Below are 18,782 nucleotides of genomic sequence, written 5' to 3' on the forward strand. Positions count from 1 at the left end.
GAGCAAATGAGAATCAGAATGTAATTTTTTCCATTTGTCTGATGTCCATTACTATGTCAGTCCAGTCCTTGATCATTGGTTAGTTTCCCAGACTTTTCAGGCTGGAGCCATGGACACAAAATACCCGTGACGGACCCGGGAGTCCTCCCACTATTAAATTCGAATAGACTCTTGTAACAAATGAAGGTGACAAAACAGGTTTAATTAATATCATTTATTTGAGTAGTTTATTGTGTAGTCTTCAGTCAAAAATAGACTAAAAACTGTAATGTAATCCTAACTCTAATATTTAAGTCAGCTCACTCGTTACCCCAACATCGGTGCAAATAAATGTAATCAAATGTTATAGTTTATATTGACAAGCGAAACATTTACACTTTAAACTACCTTTAAACTGTGGAAGAGTGACACTTAGTGGTGAGGACACAGTAATACAATGTACAGATGTTTTCTTCTGGATTTCGTAAATATTTTCCTGTCACCATGAGTCACCCATTAGCTGTGTACAGTACGATTATTTCACTGAAGTTTCTAAACGCGATTAAAGCTCAAAATAGTCTTTATCACACTCGCTGCTGTTTATCTCTCACTGTCAGCTGTGAAGCCTTCACGAGCTGCCCGGAATAGGAAATACCGCTATTTTTGTTCGGTCTATTATTGTCATGGATGTTCAAAATTATTGCTATAGCTTTTATAACTATAACTATTCATATTTTTCATTTAATATTATTTCCCGAGTTCATAATCACTAATAATCGCAATTTAAGTACTTTTACTTACAGCAAAAAAAGAGCAACTTGCATAATGTGGAGTCAGAAAAGAACGTTATGACTAAATATTACAACTTACATTTTAAAATATTTAATGCAATTCATAACAAATAAAGCAGCATAAAATGCGATTAGTTAACACAAAAACACAAAACAGTTTTAAAACATCGAGTTTAAGCCTATTCGAAAATTGATTTTATAATGTCTTATTTATGGTCTGTCTTTGAAAGCAGCAGCAGCAGGAAGAGCGTCTGCGTCTTCCGGGTGGCATAACTGTGGGTCTGTGCGTCGTCTGCGCGGACCCGGCGCGGACCAAAACAGCTTCCACGTGTCTCCAAGTTTCTGCGCGTTTTTCTGCGCTTTTTCACCACAATCGCGTCTTTTTTGTTCGTGAGTATGTGTCTTTCTGTCTTATTTATTAATTTTTTTCTAAAACGCCAAAATGTGTTATAAAATGGTGTTTTACCACGGGCAAGCCTAACTTCACCCCAGTGCAGAATTAAACTACGATACTTGATTAATACTGAACATTATTATTTTTATGTGATTTTTTTTTTGCTGTTATATGTCTCTGTGTTGGCCCTGCGACAAGTTGGCCACTGTCCAGGGTGTACCCCGCCTAAGGCCCGAAGTCACTGGGATAGGCTCCAGTCACCCGCGACCCCAAAAGGGAACAAGCGGTAGAAAATGGATGGATGGATGGATGATATTACATTTGGCACTTCCAATACGTTCTGAGTAGACTTGACCTTTAAACTTGTTACGTCAGGTGTACTAACATTGATCTCATACATAATATGACTTAGCAAATACACTTGGTATGTGGAAAGACAAAACCTGTGGTCATGGAAAAGCTGTCAGTGTGTTTGAGAAGAGTCAAATCATTGGCATCGAGCAAAGAGAAAAGATCTGAACCCCAGTGAGAGTGTTTGGGACGAGCTGGAGAAGGCTTTGTGCAGTGGTCACTCTCTCCATCATCAACACAAGATCAACTGGTGAAATATAATCCCACACTGGATGGAAATAACACTTTTAATATTGCAGAAGCTTATTCAAATGTCACTGCTGTAATCAAAGCTAAAGACAGTCCTATCAACCATTCGAGTGAGTGCCCCTTTGTTTCTGTGGTGACATTGTATTATGAATGTGTGGAATTCATTTTAATGTCCTCAATCAAATTGGGATTTACATTTGTCTCAAAAACAAAATTAGTCTCCAGGGCCCTCGCTGTCGCTATGGTATTGTTGTCTCGTTTGGAAGGAAGTGCTTTCATCCCACTTTCAGCAAAAAAAAGACCAACTTGCACAGTGTGGAGTTTGTCAGAGTGTAGCGGCTTTATAGAGCAATACAATAGAATAAGGAAAGGTTCAGGAACCAGCTGGTTGCCAGTTTGATTCACTGTCAGGTCCAAAATAGATAAACAAATTATCACAACAACAAACGCTGGAAATTGTATGAACATTTTGCTAATAACTGTGTAATGACTTATACTAATATTACTAATACTTATAATAATGGTCAGCTTGGGTCAATCCTCTGTCAGCAGAACTGTGTGTTGTTTGGAGCAGAGAACAGACATCAGAATTTAGCTTTCGTGTTAAATAGCAGTAGGGCTGCAACTATTATTAGACTAATTGGGACAAGTTGACTAAAAAGGATTATATTTTGAGCATTGTAATTGTTATCTAGACTACAGAGTCACACTTCACCACAACCAAACTGGGACTAAATTGGGACTAAACCTGGACTAAACCAAAACCACACTCCCTGATACGACCCAGCTCTGTCAGGGTCTGGAAGAACAAAAACCAAGGTGTTGAGATGGTCAAATAAAGTTGTAATTTAATGAACAGGAATTTAAAGGTAAATTAACAGAATAGGCACAAAAGTATATTATATACTATACTGGCACAAAAGGGTTTAAAAAAAAAACATGAGTCACACGGGCTTGCAAACAAAATCAAGTAACAAAGAAAAAGAGAAAAGAACAAGTCAACAACCTCAAAACACACAAGAGCATGCTGGCCACAAAGGCCCCCATCATGTGCAAACACTAAAAAGGTGTGGCCCAGTTGTGAAGATGCCCCACCAATCAGAGACCAGACAGCAGCAGCCAACCAGGAACAGAGCTGGAAAGCAGTCCTCCAATCACAGAGAACCAAACCAAAAGCGCTTCTCTACAGTCCTTTTATAACAAAGACGGCAAGATTATCTTATCCAAAAAAATGTATGTCCAAAAAGAATAAACCATTTCAGATTTTCATCAATTATACATATATTTTCATATTCTCTGTCTAGAAGACTTCAGTCACTATATTTGAACCTTTTATCGGGTTAATGTATTTAAAAATGTATTATTAATTTACCAAAACAAATACAATTCTGATGGATCACTTGTTTTCTTGTCTCTCTCAGGTGAGCATGGCGCAGTCGGACATGTCCTCTCCCCTGCTGGACCCCCGGGAGCTCGCGGAGCCCCTGCCCCTGAGCATGGGCGACCCCGTGGTGTGTATCCTGGGTTCAGGGGACTTCTCGCGGTCCCTGTCCACACGGCTCCTGTGCTGTGGCTGCAGAGTGGTGGTGGGCAGCAGGGACCCTGGCAGACTCTCTCCCGGGCTGTTCCCAGGAGGAGTGGAGCTGAAGACTCAGAGGGAGGCTCTGGAGGGTAGGCCTCTAAACCAAACACTGTAGAAGTGGACGGAGCTAAGACACCAGCCGCCTGTCACATGAGTCCTTCTGGCCTATAATGTTTTAAAATGTGCTGAATGATCCTGGGTGTGTTTATTTCACTATTGCCCTTGGAAATCCAGAGATGAACTATAATGACTGACCAATCAGGTGCCTTCTTTTCCTCCAGCTCGTGTTAGCAACAGGTTTTAGCACGGCTCGTAGCTAAGCGAAATGGGGCGTGTACTTTCAACAACCTTGCCCCTGATTGGCTCTGTGGTTGCCATGAAATGTGTACTCGAATTTCCAAATATGGTACGTGTCTCCAGATTAGCCACGAAAACTACTCACCACTATATAGCAGTATGGCACTTCTATGTTCTATTTGGACAATTTTAGGCTCAGTATTTTTGATCTTAATGTTGTCATCATATACTACATTACTGTTAAGAATGTTTAAACATGAATGGCCTTAATATCAGCCATAATTCTCAAGCTCAGGCCGATATTCAGGTTTGGTTCTGCACAAAACACGACTGCACTGGCTCTTACAGACAGATGGGGCTGTACATGAGTTTGTGGTCAGTTTAAAGTCACAGTGTGTAACTTTATGGAGGAGGACAGTTTAATTGCAAAGCTGGAGGTGGAGCTGAGGCCTGACTCTCCCCCCTGTGTTCCCAGCTCTGTCCGAGGCTGGAGGGAGCCTGGTGTTCATGGCGGTTTACCCAGAGCACTACTCCGCTCTGCTGGCTCTCAGGCCGCTGCTGTCGGGGAAAACCCTGGTGGATGTGAGTAACGCTTCCGCCCTGAAGCACGAGGGTCCGTCCAACGCCCAGACACTGGCCCAAATGTTCCCCAGCTCCTCCGTGGTCAAGGGCTTCAATGTGGTCTCCGCCTGGACTCTGCTGACCGGGTCCTACGACAGCAGCAGGCAGGTGAGATACAACAACTCACTAGCAGTTTGAAGGCTTCTTTCCTAAGTAAATATTTTGCAAATCCTTATAATTTGCTCCGCCCCTGCTCCAGCGTCATAAGAACCCTTCTCCTGCTCTTCTGCGGAACAGATCGAGGCTCTTTAAACCCTACAGGCTGCAAACTATTGATGCTTTCTGTTGCATTTATAAAAACACTTTGGCTTTGCGCACCAGCTGGATTCATCGCACGTCCTGTTTCATTTGTTCTTTTTCACTGTTTCCAATTGAATATGAGGCAAATTTTCTCTTTGTGGATCAAAGAATATGTATGTGGAATTTAAACCGCTCCCTGTTTAAGCTGTGGCTTGTGCAGTGGATCTGCACATGTGCATCTCCAACTCACTTTGGAGAGAGTGGCCATGTCACTCGAGCCCTGGAGTTAGTTTAAATGATAAACAACTAAAGACAAAGTTGGCCTACTATATATGCTCTGCGTTTAGTTGTAAAAGGAATAGTGTGGCTGCTGCTTAATAACCCATACCATTCAGTCCAAACCTCCTGGTCGGGCTGATGCACCAGATGCCCTCGGACCCCGCTGATCCCTCTCGCACCCCGCTGATGCCCCTCGGACCCCGCTGATGCCCCTCGGACCCCGCTGATGCCCCTCGGAGCACTTGATGCCCCTCGGAGCCCCTGATGCCCTTGACGCCCTACACACAGCGCTTTGTGTGCGTAATGGGAGCGACAGAACTTGGATCATTTTCAAAAATCTGAAAACTCAACCCTTGTGCACAGCTACAACAGTGTCAGCTCGGCTTCCCATGGATTTATCAGAGGAAAATGTGTCATTTGGAGCTATGTCTAACATATGAGGGGGTCAGAGGAGGAGGAAAAGAGGAGGATTTACACAGTGGAGGGCCATCATTTATGTGTGATCTAATGATGTGATGCAGTTAATAATGCTCATATAAAAGCAAATAAAACACTGTCTAAAGTGTGGGTGTGTCGTGCAGGTGCTGGTGTGCGGTGACTGCCCCTCCTCTAAGCTCTCCGTCCTCTCCCTGGCTCGGCGGCTGGGCTTCGGTGCAGTGGATGTGGGTGGGCTGAGTGCGTCGCGGGCCGTGGAGGAGGCACCGCTGCTGCTGTTTCCGAGCTGGAGGGGCCCACTGCTCGTCACCACTCTGCTCTTCCTCTTCTTTTACCTCTACAGCGTCCTCAGACATGTCCTGCTGCCCTACCTGGACCAGGCTGAGAACAACCTGCACCACCTTCCCATGGTCACGGTCAACAAGGCCCTGCCCGCTGTGGCTCTGGTGACGCTGGCACTGGTCTACATGCCAGGTGAGGACAATATGACCCATAAAGGAAAATATACTTTTACTACTTAAAGCAGGGGTCCCCAACCTTTTTGCACCACAGACCGGAATAATGTAGGTTTTATTTTCACGGACCGGTGTCGTGGTCAGGTTAACTTGAGCGAAAGTGGGCGGGGCTTAAGCTTCCGTTCGATTCAGCTCAGAAAAGACACGTTTGTACATTAATAAGTGTGCCATACCAAAAGATCCGAATTGGAGTAACATAACGTACAGTTACACGTGTCCTCACTGTTCTTCTGACTGGTGGAAGCTCATCAGATAAATATGGCAAAAATAAGCGCATAAAAATTACAACTCACCACACCACTGAATCAGTGGGGGCCCTACACGTGTTTCTGTGCAATGAGATGGTCCCATCTAGGAGTGATGGGAGACAATGACCCCCGCAGTGTGTTTAAATCCAGTCTGCGCCATAGTTTTGTCTTGTTGCCGTCACGGCACGAAAAGTAACGCTCAAACTCTAAAGTAAAAGTAAAAACAGGTGATCGCGTAGCAGTTGCAGAATTCTGGCCCAGGTGATGTGTCCAAAATCCTCGCTGGCTCCTCGTCTTCTCCTCACTTGGCCTTTTCCCCTTTGCAAAAATGCTCTCTAAGACTTGTTTTTTACTCATTTTCGCGAGCTTTTGGGTCTACTTTTGAGCAGCGTGTTTGATGCGACGCGTCTGCGATGACGTATCATGTATAATGCACATATCAGTTATGTTATCATGCAGGACAAGAGCAGATATAATATACTTGCCATTATATTTAATGGATTTCATTGGCAATTTCCTATAAGGCTTTTCATGATATATCCACAGACAAGCTTATTAGCGTGTCATGAGGGACAGGCCAAAGTTACGTCGGAGAAGATGCTGTCACTGAGAGATTATTTCCAATAATGGGGACCCCTGACTTAAAGGATCCATACATTGACATTGTTCCATCATCAAGAACATAGCTGGAGTTGCGTTTAGCTTCATGAATCTTCGTTGGAAAATCATCTCCCCTCCGAGCGTTAAAAACACTCAGTTCTGAATTTCTCCCATGTGTAATGTTTTCTTGATCTGTTACATGGCTCCAAGATCTAAATCGGCTTGTTCTGAATGCCTTTCTGCCATCAGATTACGACCATTACAACTGTTCAATAGCAAGGCGGAAACAAGCCAATATTATTTCTTTCTCGAATACGTAATGGCCTCTGCTGCCAGTAGATGGAGCCCTAAGCTCAGTTCTTCGCGTGGGTAAAACCAGAGAAATGGAAAATTTTGATTTAATTTTTTTCAAAAACATGCAATGCCAATGTAAAGGTACTCAGGAGCATGTTTAAAGGCCAACAATACAAAGAATACTCAATATTTGTTCTTTAGAGTTAGGGATGAGCCCGGATATGTTAGCATACATGCTAACAACCACGTAATAAACATTTCACTAACTGCACCAGTGATGATGGGCTTCAACGGTTTGACAAGGAAATAATAGTTTTATTTCACCACAAATCCGACTTCAGTTAGTGAACTTTAGAAGAGCAGAAAGTTATTGACTTTCTCTCAGACTGTGTGTGTAAGTATTTATGGGTATGTTATGCAAAATGTATGTAATGACAGTATTACAAAAATATATATATATACATTTTTATACATCAGGTAAAACATTGGCTAGTATTACTAATTAAAGTGGACATAGTACGGTATGCTAAATATGGGACAAACTAAAATAAAATGTCTATACGTCTTGTAGAGGTAAAGTTAGAAGTTATATATAAGATAATCCTTTATTGTCCACACATGGGGAAATTTCATTGTTGCAACGCAGGTAGATACAGAGGAAAAGAACAGATAACTTATAGGAAGTTTGAAAAACACTCTCAATAGAAGATCTCTTATAAACAGAAACTCTTATAGACAAAACCTCCCATTTCCCAACAAGTGATGGAGGGGAAAAATAATAAAGATAAAAATAAATAAATTAACAAATACCATTGCATGTGATCACGACAGTAATTGCACATGAATATGTGTCACGACAGTAATTGCACATGAATTGCACAGTAATTGCACATGAATATGACGGAATTGCATATGGTTAGGTCAGTATTGCGAGTGTTCAGGACTTACAGTGTTTGTTATAAAGTCTGACAGCAGCAGGAAGGAAAGACCTGCAAAATCTCTCCTTCGCACATCGAGGGTGGATCAGTCTCTCACTGAAGCTGCTCTCCAGAGCGGAGAGAGTGTCCTGCAGGGGGTGGCACTCATGGTCCAGCATAGATGTGAATTTAGCCAGGACCCTTCTGTCCCCCACCTCCTGCACGAGTCCAGAGTGCAGCCCAGGACGGAGCTGGACTTCTTGATGACTTTGTCCAGTCTCCTCTCCCTCTCTGTGATGCTGCTGCTCCAGCAGGCCACACCCAAGCCCCCGGAAGCCAAGATGGCCGCCATTGAAACCTATGGAGCTGCTCATTGGCGCATGGTTCCATAAAAGTGTTTTAGTTCCGCATTACTTCCTGAATACTGTCTCATTTACACCCACTTTTGTGACGTCATCGCCATAAGGTTTTGGCGTCGGGAGCGCGCACGTTACAGCAGCGTGAAAGACTGAGAACAGTCAACACGGACTTTTGGAATAATTCAGCTTGAAATAGTGTGTTTACGTAACGTATAATGATGGATTGTTATATCCATCTATAAATATACATGTATCATGTTGTAAAGCTCTGATATTTAAGAGAATTATAAAGAAGTGTTAAGATAAAAAGTCTGGTTTAATGACAATAAATTACATTTAGAGGTGGAATAACGTCCTCTTCATTTTCTGTGGTTTTTGGTTTGGGTATTTATTTTGTTATTAACGTTTCAGTTATTTATTTACATAACATAATTTGGCCAATATGCTTTTTTTAATCAAATGAGAAGAAATATAAAATATAATCATCGATTCTGTTACATAATTGAGTTAAGCAGTATTTAATTATATTCACTTTTTCCTTTTGTGTCGTTTTTGTGTCATGTCTATCTTTAATAAATACAAAACACATTTGTTTATTAATGTATTTAATAAGAATAATGAACATGAATGAACTTGTTCAATAAATGTAAATCTGTTTATAGCTACAAATGATAAATTGATTTTAACCACAGTTTTAAAGCTCCAATGAGTTTTAAAGCTACAATGTGGGAGTCCCTTATTAAGGAGTTTTGGAGTCTGTACTGTTCTATTATTATCATCATCATTAATCGAATCAGAAAATGTATTGCCATTGTCAAAGAACAGAATTCACAAACAGTGGAACTTGCTTTGGTGATTCAGTGCAACATAAAAATTGTAACAATGAAAAAAAAAACTGTATAAGTCAAATAGAACATACTGAATAAGATAAGATATTCCTTTATTGTCCACACATGGGGAAATTTCGTTGTTGCAACACAGTAGATACAGAGGAAAAGGACAGAAAACTTATAGGAAGTTTAAAAAACACACTTAATAGATCAATCTTAATAGAAGAACTCTTATAAACAAAAACTCCTATAGACAGAACCTCTCATTTCTTAATAAGGAATGGAGGGGGAAAATAAAGATAAAGATAAAATAAAAACAGCGTAAGACCAAATAATACTAATAATACTGGTAAAATAAACACTCTTTTTACATCAGTTATATGCACATGAATGTGACATTATTGCGTTAAATACTGAATATCTCAGTATTTAACAAGACTTTGTTTCCATGGCTACGCAGTCTTCTGGTGAAAAGGACTTCGGTAAACTCCTCCGTTCAGCTCCATCGTTTGACTGAGGGACAAACAGAACATGTCACAGCTTTAGATTATACAAGTCATAGAACATACACTTCATATGTTTTAGATTTATACAAGTCATAGAACATACACTTCATATGTATTAGATTTATACAAGTCATAGAACATACACTTCATATGTTTTAGATTTATACAAGTCATAGAACATACACTTCATATGTTTTAGATTTATACAAGTCATAGAACATACACTTCACATGTTTGTCCTGAAGTTGCTTCACAGACACATGTGACACAGCAGTGGCTCTTTTGTAGAACAATTATCATTTAGTTTTTTTGGTCATAACAAAACAGACATTTTATAAATTCAAAGTACTGATTCTACACTGTTTACTTTTAGTCGAGGCACAAGTTAATATTAAAATACCTTTTGGCTTTGGAGTCATCAGGAGTTTACTTGAGATGACTGTGTCTGCAGTGATTAGGTCTGCAGTGACCTGTAGAGCTCTGGTCAGCACAAACAGACTGAACTTACTGATCAGCACTGAAGATGAGAAAGATACTCATTAGAACATTGATATATTATGCACATTTAACAGAGAAAAGCTGGAATATGTTATTGACAGATTTACATTTCGCTCTGTAACACAAAAGTTCCTCTTTTCACATTAATTTTCAAAGCTAGAACCAAAAGTCATTTACTTATGCATAAGTTTAAACCTTAGAAGTTAGAACATAAGTGACATGTTTGCTAAATCTCTACATATTCCATGGAAGTAAATCCATGACATTCCTATAGAAAACAAGCGTGTGCTTTGTTTAAACACAGCACACGTCATTATGAAATATGTAATAAAACCTCAAATGTAGTCTCAGCCCCTGTAAGTACAGGACTGTCACTTTTAAACACCTTTACATTTGTATATGTAAGATATTACCCATTTCAGCAGGTTATATTTGAATTATTTGTAGTTTTTGATTGCACATCATACAAACATCACTTTATTTCCCCTTCTTTCTCTAGTTTTCCTTGATCTGTGCTTAACCTTTTGTCTCTTAGAACATTTAGTAGGAGAAATAATTAGTTATTTATTTGCTGAAGGCACGAGCCATCACGACGTGTTGTTCCAATGCATCTTTGTGTAGCTAAACGTGTAGCTAGTGTTAGCTTGTGTTAGCTCGTGTTAACTTGTGTTAACTGTGTAATTGTTGTTTTACACTTCACATGGAACGATGTGTGAAACGTGAGGAATGACATACAAACACAACTTAAGTGTATCGTGGTCTCGTCACTTTTTTCTGTTTGTGTTTAGTTTCCGTCACATGTTCTCCCGAGGCTCGTTCACGAAGGTTACGTGCGCGCTCGGTGCGCGTACACCGTTCACCGGGAGGTTAAAAATGTATTTTTAAAGTATTTTAGAAACAGTCAAAGAGTGAAATTCCTTCTATTTTATTTTTGGACTAAAAACAATTTAGCATGTTTGGTCATTTTAGAGGCCGAACTCTTGAAATGGTCAAACCAAAAGGCTGCATTCTACGGAGTGGCCACTACTCAATTTGGAGCCAGAGGCAGAGGGGGCGTACCCTATCCAGATAATATAATACATCCATGGCCACACCGTACATGAGCTGATGCCACCACAGAGTCGTAGAAGATCTTCAGGAGTGGCCCTGTCACTCCAAAAGACCTGAGTCTCCTCAGGAGGTAGAGCGACTCTGGCTCTTTCTGTACAGTGCGTCTGTGTTATGAGTCCAGTCCAGTTTGTGGTTCAGATGAACACCCAGGTACTTGTATGAGTCCACTCTCTCAATGTCCCTTCCCTGGATGTTCACTGGTAAGGGGGCAGTGGGGTGGCGTCTGCGGAAGTCCACCACCATCTCCTTGGTCTTCCCCGCGTTGATGAGGAGGTGGTTCCACTGACACCAGTCCACAAAGTCCTGCGCCAGTCCTCTGTACTCCGCATCATCGTCGTCCGTGATGAGTCCGATGATGGCAGAGTCGTCAGAGAACTTCTGCAGGACACAGCTGTCCGTGTCGTGTCTAAAGTCTGCAGTGTAGAGGGTGAAGAGAAAGGGCGCGAGGACAGTGCCCTGGGGCGCCCCCACACTGCAGGTCCGAGTGTCAGACACACAGTCCCGTGCTCTCACAAACTGGGGTCGGTCTGTGAGGTAGTCCAGGATCCACTCTGCCAGGTCATACTCCACACCAGCCGTCTCCAGCTTGTCCCTCAGGAGCAGCGGCTGGATGGTGTTGAAGGCGCTGGAGAGATCGAAGAACAGGATCCTCACAGAGCTGCCAGGCTTTTCCAGGTGAGAGAGAGAGAGCGGTGCAGCAGGGAGATGACGGGGTCCTCCACTCCGATGCCAGGCCGGTATACAAAACTGCAGCGGGTCCATGGCTGAGCTCAGTGTGGAGCGGAGGTGGTCCATGACCAGCCGCTCCAGTGTCTTCATCAGATGGGACGTGAGAGCCACCGGCCTGAAGCTGTTGAGGTCTTTGGCGCGCGGTGTCTTGGGCACTGGTACCAGACAGGAGGTCTTCCAGACAGGAGGTCTTCCAGACAGGAGGTCTTTCAGACCTGTGGTACCACCCTCAGCTTCAGGCTCATGTTGAAGACATGCTCCATAACTCCACACAGTTCATCTGCGCAGGACTTAAGGAGCCTGGGGCTGATGCCGTCAGGTCCTGCTACCTTCCTCACTTTAATCCTCTTCAGCTCACTCCTCACCTGTGCTGCTGTGACAGTCAGTGGATGGCAGGGGGACTGCGTGCTGGGGGGATGGGTGAGTCCCATCCCCCGGGCTAAGTGGGGAGCTGATGGTCCGGGGCAGAGAAGTGAAGAGGAACGGATGCAGGACATTGTCCAGCTGTGGAAGAGGGAGCATGCAGCTGTGCAGGGGGAGGGGTGGGTGATCCATCAAACCTCAAGAAGTGAGCATTTAAATCATTCACCCACTGTAGGTCCCCCTCTGTCTGGGCAGGGGGGATTTTGAAGCCTGAGATGGTTTTCCGGCTCCTCCACACTCCCTGAATGTTCTTCTGCTGCAGCTGCTCCTCCATCCTCCTCCTGTAGCCGGCCTCAGCCTGCCTGATCTTTCTCCTCAGCTCCTTCTGCACAGTCCTCAGCTCCTCCTTGTTCCCTGACCTGAAGGCTCTCTTCTTCTCCTTCAGCAGAGCCTTCAGTTCACGGTTAATCCATGGCTTGTTGTTTGGAAAACACCGCACCATCCGGGAGGGAACAGTGTTCTCAAAACAGAAGTTGATGTAGTCCGTGATGCACTCTGTGATGGTGTTGATGTCCTCCCCATGTGGGTCATAAAGCTCAGTCCGGACAGTGGTGCTGAAGCAGTCCCTCAGAGCCTCCTCGCTCTCAGCAGACCACATCCTCACCTCACGGGACACCACAGGCTGCCTGCGCACGATGGGTTCATACACAGGCCTCAGATGTACAAGGTTGTGGTCCGAGCTGCCCAGAGGAGGGAGGGGGGAAGAAGAATAAGCCTCCTTGGTGTTGGCAAAAAACAAGTCCAATGTTCTATTGTCTCTGGTGGGGCAGGTGACATACTGGGTGTATGATGGTGGAACAGAAGAGGGAAAATCAAGACGCTGCTGTCCCTATAAATCCTCTGGGACCGCATGAGGCTCGCTATTTCCGTCATTTTATTTTGAAGGGACCTCACGTTACCCATGACTACGGCGGGAACCGGCTTCCTGTTTGTCCCTCTCTTCTCCCGGAGTTTGCGTCCAGCCCTTCTGCTCCTCTGTGTTTTCCTTAGGATGTCCGCCGGGATAACGTGACAATCTCCGGGTAAGACGACGGTTGTCCGCAGTTTCATGAGTTCCTCCTTTGTATAAACGCGCACCGGCGCCGTACCGTACGGCGGTGGCGGCCAGGGGCGCGGGGGGGCTCGGAGCCAGCGCACATCACGACGACACGACGAAAACACTCAAAAATCCATCCGAACAAAGTCAAAACAAGTTGAATTCAAGCGATTCCAGCGCGTGTCCCTATCATACAAGTAAAGTTGAAAAAATATTTACAAAATACAAAAGATAAAGCACAATAAGTGTGAAAAAAAATGTGAGAAAAGAGCGGAGCGTTGCACCGGGCTGCCAGCTGGACCGGCGCCTTTGTGACGTTAATATAGTCTTAGCATAGTAAATTATAGATGTTTTGTCACATTTCTAGTGACTATACAGAGATAAGTCAAATGTCTTACAGAAGGTAATACTGTGCGTGTATTGTGCAGGCCTGTTTGCGTCCGTGCTGCAGCTCCACAGAGGCACCAAGTACAAGCGCTTCCCTGATTGGCTGGACCACTGGATGTGCGTTCGAAAGCAGCTGGGACTTCTGAGCTTCCTGTGTGCAGCGCTCCACGCCGTCTACAGCGTGTGTCTGTCCATACGCAGGGCCTCGGGCTACATGATCCTCAACGCAGCGTATCGACAGGTGCGGCTGTAACCATGGTGACCTCCTACACGGTCATGGTGGTGGTCTTCCTCACACACTTCAATCTCCAGCTCTTCTTCCTCTTCAGAGCCGGAGACTGAAGTGTGTCTCCGGCTCTTCTTCCTCACACTCTTCAGTCTTCAGCTCTTCCTCACACTCTTCAGTCTTCAGCTCTTCCTCACACGCTTCAGTCTCCAGCTCTTCTTTCTCACACACTTCAGTCTTCAGCTCTTCCTCACACGCTTCAGTCTCCAGCTCTTCTTTCTCACACGCTTCACTCTCCAGCTCTTCTTTCTCACACACTTCAGTCTTCAGCTCTTCCTCACACGCTTCAGTCTCCAGCTCTTCTTTCTCACACGCTTCACTCTCCAGCTCTTCTTTCTCACGCACTTCATTCTCCAGCTCTTCTTTCTTCCTCACACACTTCACTCTCCAGCTCTTCTTCCTCACACACTTCAGTCTCCAGCTCTTCTTCCTCACACGCGTCAGTCTCCAGCTCTTCTTCCTCACACGCGTCAGTCTCCAGCTCTTCTTCCTCACACGCTTCAGTCTCCAGCTCTTCTTCCTCACACGCTTCAGTCTCCAGCTCTTCTTCCTCACACGCTTCAGTCTCCAGCTCTTCTTTCTCACACGCTTCACTCTCCAGCTCTTCTTTCTCACGCACTTCATTCTCCAGCTCTTCTTTCTTCCTCACACACTTCACTCTCCAGCTCTTCTTCCTCACACACTTCAGTCTCCAGCTCTTCTTCCTCACACGCGTCAGTCTCCAGCTCTTCTTCCTCACACGCTTCAGTCTCCAGCTCTTCTTCCTCACACGCTTCAGTCTCCTGCTCTTCTTCCTCACACACTTCAGTCTTCAGCTCTTCTTCCTCACACGCTTCAGTCTCCAGCTCTTCTTCCTCACACGCTTCAGTCTCCAGCTCTTCTTCCTCACACACTTCAGTCTCCAGCTCTTCTTCCTCACACGCTTCAGTCTCCAGCTCTTCTTCCTCACACACTTCAGTCTCCTGCTCTTCTTCCTCACACGCTTCACTCTCCAGCTCTTCTTCCTCACACGCTTCACTCTCCAGCTCTTCTTCCTCACACACTTCAGTCTCCTGCTCTTCTTCCTCACACACTTCAGTCTTCAGCTCTTCTTCCTCACACGCTTCAGTCTCCAGCTCTTCTTCCTCACACGCTTCAGTCTCCAGCTCTTCTTCCTCACACGCTTCAGTCTCCAGCTCTTCTTCCTCACACGCTTCAGTCTCCAGCTCTTCTTCCTCACACGCTTCAGTCTCCAGCTCTTCTTCCTCACACGCTTCAGTCTCCAGCTCTTCTTCCTCACACGCTTCAGTCTGCAGCTCTTCTTCCTCACACGCTTCAGTCTCCAGCTCTTCTTCCTCACACACTTCAGTCTCCAGCTCTTCTTCCTCACACGCTTCAGTCTGCAGCTCTTCTTCCTCACACGCTTCACTCTCCTGCTCTTCTTCCTCACACACTTCAGTCTTCAGCTCTTCTTCCTCACACGCTTCAGTCTCCAGCTCTTCTTCCTCACACGCTTCAGTCTCCAGCTCTTCTTCCTCACACGCTTCAGTCTCCAGCTCTTCTTCCTCACACACTTCAGTCTCCTGCTCTTCTTCCTCACACGCTTCACTCTCCAGCTCTTCTTCCTCACACACTTCACTCTCCAGCTCTTCTTCCTCACACATTTCAGTCTTCAGCTCTTCTTCCTCACACGCTTCAGTCTCCAGCTCTTCTTCCTCACACGCTTCAGTCTCCAGCTCTTCTTCCTCACACGCTTCAGTCTCCAGCTCTTCTTCCTCACACACTTCAGTCTCCAGCTCTTCTTCCTCACACGCTTCAGTCTCCAGCTCTTCTTCCTCACACGCTTCAGTCTCCAGCTCTTCTTCCTCACACGCTTCAGTCTCCAGCTCTTCTTCCTCACACACTTCAGTCTCCTGCTCTTCTTCCTCACACGCTTCACTCTCCAGCTCTTCTTCCTCACACGCTTCACTCTCCAGCTCTACTTCCTCACACACTTCAGTCTCCTGCTCTTCTTCCTCACACACTTCAGTCTTCAGCTCTTCTTCCTCACACGCTTCAGTCTCCAGCTCTTCTTCCTCACACGCTTCAGTCTCCAGCTCTTCTTCCTCACACGCTTCAGTCTCCAGCTCTTCTTCCTCACACGCTTCAGTCTCCAGCTCTTCTTCCTCACACGCTTCAGTCTCCAGCTCTTCTTCCTCACACGCTTCAGTCTCCAGCTCTTCTTCCTCACACGCTTCAGTCTCCAGCTCTTCTTCCTCACACGCTTCAGTCTCCAGCTCTTCTTCCTCACACGCTTCACTCTCCAGCTCTTCTTCCTCACACACTTCAGTCTCCTGCTCTTCTTCCTCACACACTTCAGTCTTCAGCTCTTCTTCCTCACACGCTTCAGTCTCCAGCTCTTCTTCCTCACACGCTTCAGTCTCCAGCTCTTCTTCCTCACACGCTTCAGTCTCCAGCTCTTCTTCCTCACACGCTTCAGTCTCCAGCTCTTCTTCCTCACACGCTTCAGTCTCCAGCTCTTCTTCCTCACACGCTTCAGTCTCCAGCTCTTCTTCCTCACACGCTTCAGTCTCCAGCTCTTCTTCCTCACACGCTTCAGTCTCCAGCTCTTCTTCCTCACACGCTTCAGTCTGCAGCTCTTCTTCCTCACACGCTTCAATCTCCAGCTCTTCTTCCTCACACGCTTCACTCTCCAGCTCTTCTTCCTCACACACTTCAGTCTCCTGCTCTTCTTCCTCACACACTTCAGTCTTCAGCTCTTCTTCCTCACACGCTTCAGTCTCCAGCTCTTCTTCCTCACACGCTTCAGTCTCCAGCTCTTCTTCCTCACACACTTCAGTCTCCAGCTCTTCTTCCTCACACGCTTCAGTCTCCAGCTCTTCTTCCTCACACACTTCACTCTCCAGCTCTTTATTCCCAGTCGCTTCACCCTCAAGAACAAAACTCTGACATTAACTTTGAACTTTGTGCCAGTTTCCTCTTCCATGTGGACTGAATAGGCCCAGAAATCACAGCAATATTAACCATAAACCAGGTCAAAAAACCTGCAACCTTAAACCATCATCCATGTTAGAACAAACATAATAAATATATTCATTTGAGTGCTTTTCTTTTCTATTTGTCCCAGGTAAAGGCGGGTGTAGCAGACTCGTGGGTGGAGACGCAGGTGTGGAGGTCAGACCTGTACCTGTCCAGTGGAATTCTGGGACTTGGAGTTCTGTGTGTGCTGGCCCTGACCTCACTGCCCTCTGTAGGACACGCTCTGAACTGGAGGGAGTTCACTTTTGTACAGGTGAGAGAAGACATCACTATATTGCCGTTTTATGGAGGTATACGTAAATTATACAGTGTTTTTTTAGGCTTTTAGGGAAAATTCTAATTTTGTTTCCTCACCAAAAGAACATGGAGCTTCTCTGTTTAGTCCAGGGCACATGGCCAAAGACTCATTTGCTGACAAAGAGTACTGATTCTGAAACTGCAGAATTTATGTTTGTACAAGAGCAATCTTTGCTTAAATATATTGTTTTATTGCTGCTGCATGTAAAACAAAACGGTTAAACATAGATAGAACTGTTTTAATGTCAGTAACAACAAATGTGTTCTTGCTTTGCCGGAGGGTTCCACAGTGTGGCATTAACTTCTATCATCTCTATAGAGACGATAGAAGTATTCAAACGTATGAATAAATCTAAACTCAACACAATACAGTAAAACCCAGCTTATGAGCTAAGCTAAACATTTGAGCTGAACTTGGAAAAAAATATGCAACTGTATTTAGATTTGCAATTGTTTGTTTTTTTAAAAGTCAGATTCTATTCAAAGTTCACAGTTGAAGTCCAGGAGATTTGAACAGAAGAATGAAATATGAGCTGACAAATATTTATTTCAGAACATGTTTGAACAGATCTAAACTGCATAGTTTGAAATTGCGATTTGATTGTGATCTTTTGGAATACGAAGCATCTAAGACCCACCAAAGTACAATAGTGTTACTCACGTTCTCATAATAAGTATGATATTGTGGTGGGATAATCTTATTTATAATGTGTGTTACTGTGTCTCCAGTCAGGCCTGGGCTACACTGCTCTGGCCCTCTCCGTCGCCCACGTCCTGTTCTTTGGGTGGGACTTTGCGTTGCACCCTGAGGCGTACCAGTACTACCTGCCCCCGGTGTTTCTGCTGTCAGTGGCCCTGCCCTGCTGCGTGCTGATTGGCCGCTTCCTGCTGTTTCTACCCTGCTGTGCGCTCAGACTGAACAAGATCCGCAGGGGCTGGGAGAGCGAGCGAAACGTACGGCAGAAGAAACGGGAGAACGGAGACGAGTTTGGAGATGTGTAGGAAGTGAGTCACGCTAATGTGTGTTTTTTGATCGTTTTGTAAGACGTTATCACGGATTAATCATATTTCAGCACTTAAAAGCGCTGTACCCAATTTTTTTACTAACTTTTTTTAGTTTATAAGCACTTTTCACAACTTTGAGAGATGAGTTTTACCGTCACAGTAAAGCTAACAACAACATGCTAAGAGAATAAATGCCATATAATTAGATGCAGACAGCACACAGTGGCCTCATTTTGACCATAAAACCTGTTTTACAATATATTTGTACTGGAGTAAAACATATTCTCGAGGGAAATGGGTGCAGCCTCTTCAACTTCAAGTTTTTATTATAACTTGATAATGTTTCAATTGTTGATATATTTATATATATATTCTTCTTGTGCCTTTATCCTGTTTGAGAAAGAACTATGATGTACCTCAATATTTTACCTCTTTCTACCACTATAGACTGAAAGGGGAGAGAATTCCCCCTTCCTGTCCCACGGCCGTGAAAATATTCCCGTCCA

General features: G+C 44.4%; 2 protein-coding genes across 2 annotated transcripts in view; one reads left to right on the plus strand and one right to left on the minus strand.

Moving 5' to 3' along the window:
- Positions 1 to 18,782, minus strand: part of LOC140359387 (complement C1q-like protein 2) — a 249,498-nt gene that overhangs the window by 16,718 nt on the left and 213,998 nt on the right. The gene's annotated exons all lie outside the window — the stretch shown is intronic.
- steap3 (STEAP family member 3, metalloreductase) lies at positions 1,073 to 18,385 on the plus strand. The gene is made up of 7 exons (XM_072444278.1): positions 1,073 to 1,168; positions 3,191 to 3,435; positions 4,119 to 4,372; positions 5,365 to 5,692; positions 13,712 to 13,911; positions 17,063 to 17,227; positions 18,001 to 18,385. The coding sequence occupies exons 2-7, from the start codon at positions 3,192 to 3,194 to the stop codon at positions 18,271 to 18,273; spliced, it is 1,464 nt and encodes a 487-aa protein (XP_072300379.1). The 5' UTR covers positions 1,073 to 1,168; position 3,191; the 3' UTR covers positions 18,274 to 18,385.

This window comes from Eucyclogobius newberryi, unplaced genomic scaffold (assembly GCF_026437365.1).
Source record: "Eucyclogobius newberryi isolate DKJ021-1_F unplaced genomic scaffold, fEucNew1.0.hap1 SCAF_14, whole genome shotgun sequence".
Lineage (NCBI taxonomy): Eukaryota > Metazoa > Chordata > Actinopteri > Gobiiformes > Gobiidae > Eucyclogobius > Eucyclogobius newberryi.

What these genes read in the sequence shown, in the direction of transcription:
- steap3 (XM_072444278.1), top strand. Translation starts at nt 3,192, where the DNA reads ATGGCGCAGTCGGACATGTCCTCTCCCCTGCTGGACCCCCGGGAGCTC. An exon ending in TCAGAGGGAGGCTCTGGAGG is followed by an intron (nt 3,436 to 4,118) that starts GTAGGCCTCTAA and finishes CTGTGTTCCCAG; the next exon opens with CTCTGTCCGAGGCTGGAGGG. An exon ending in GGCACTGGTCTACATGCCAG is followed by an intron (nt 5,693 to 13,711) that starts GTGAGGACAATA and finishes TGTATTGTGCAG; the next exon opens with GCCTGTTTGCGTCCGTGCTG.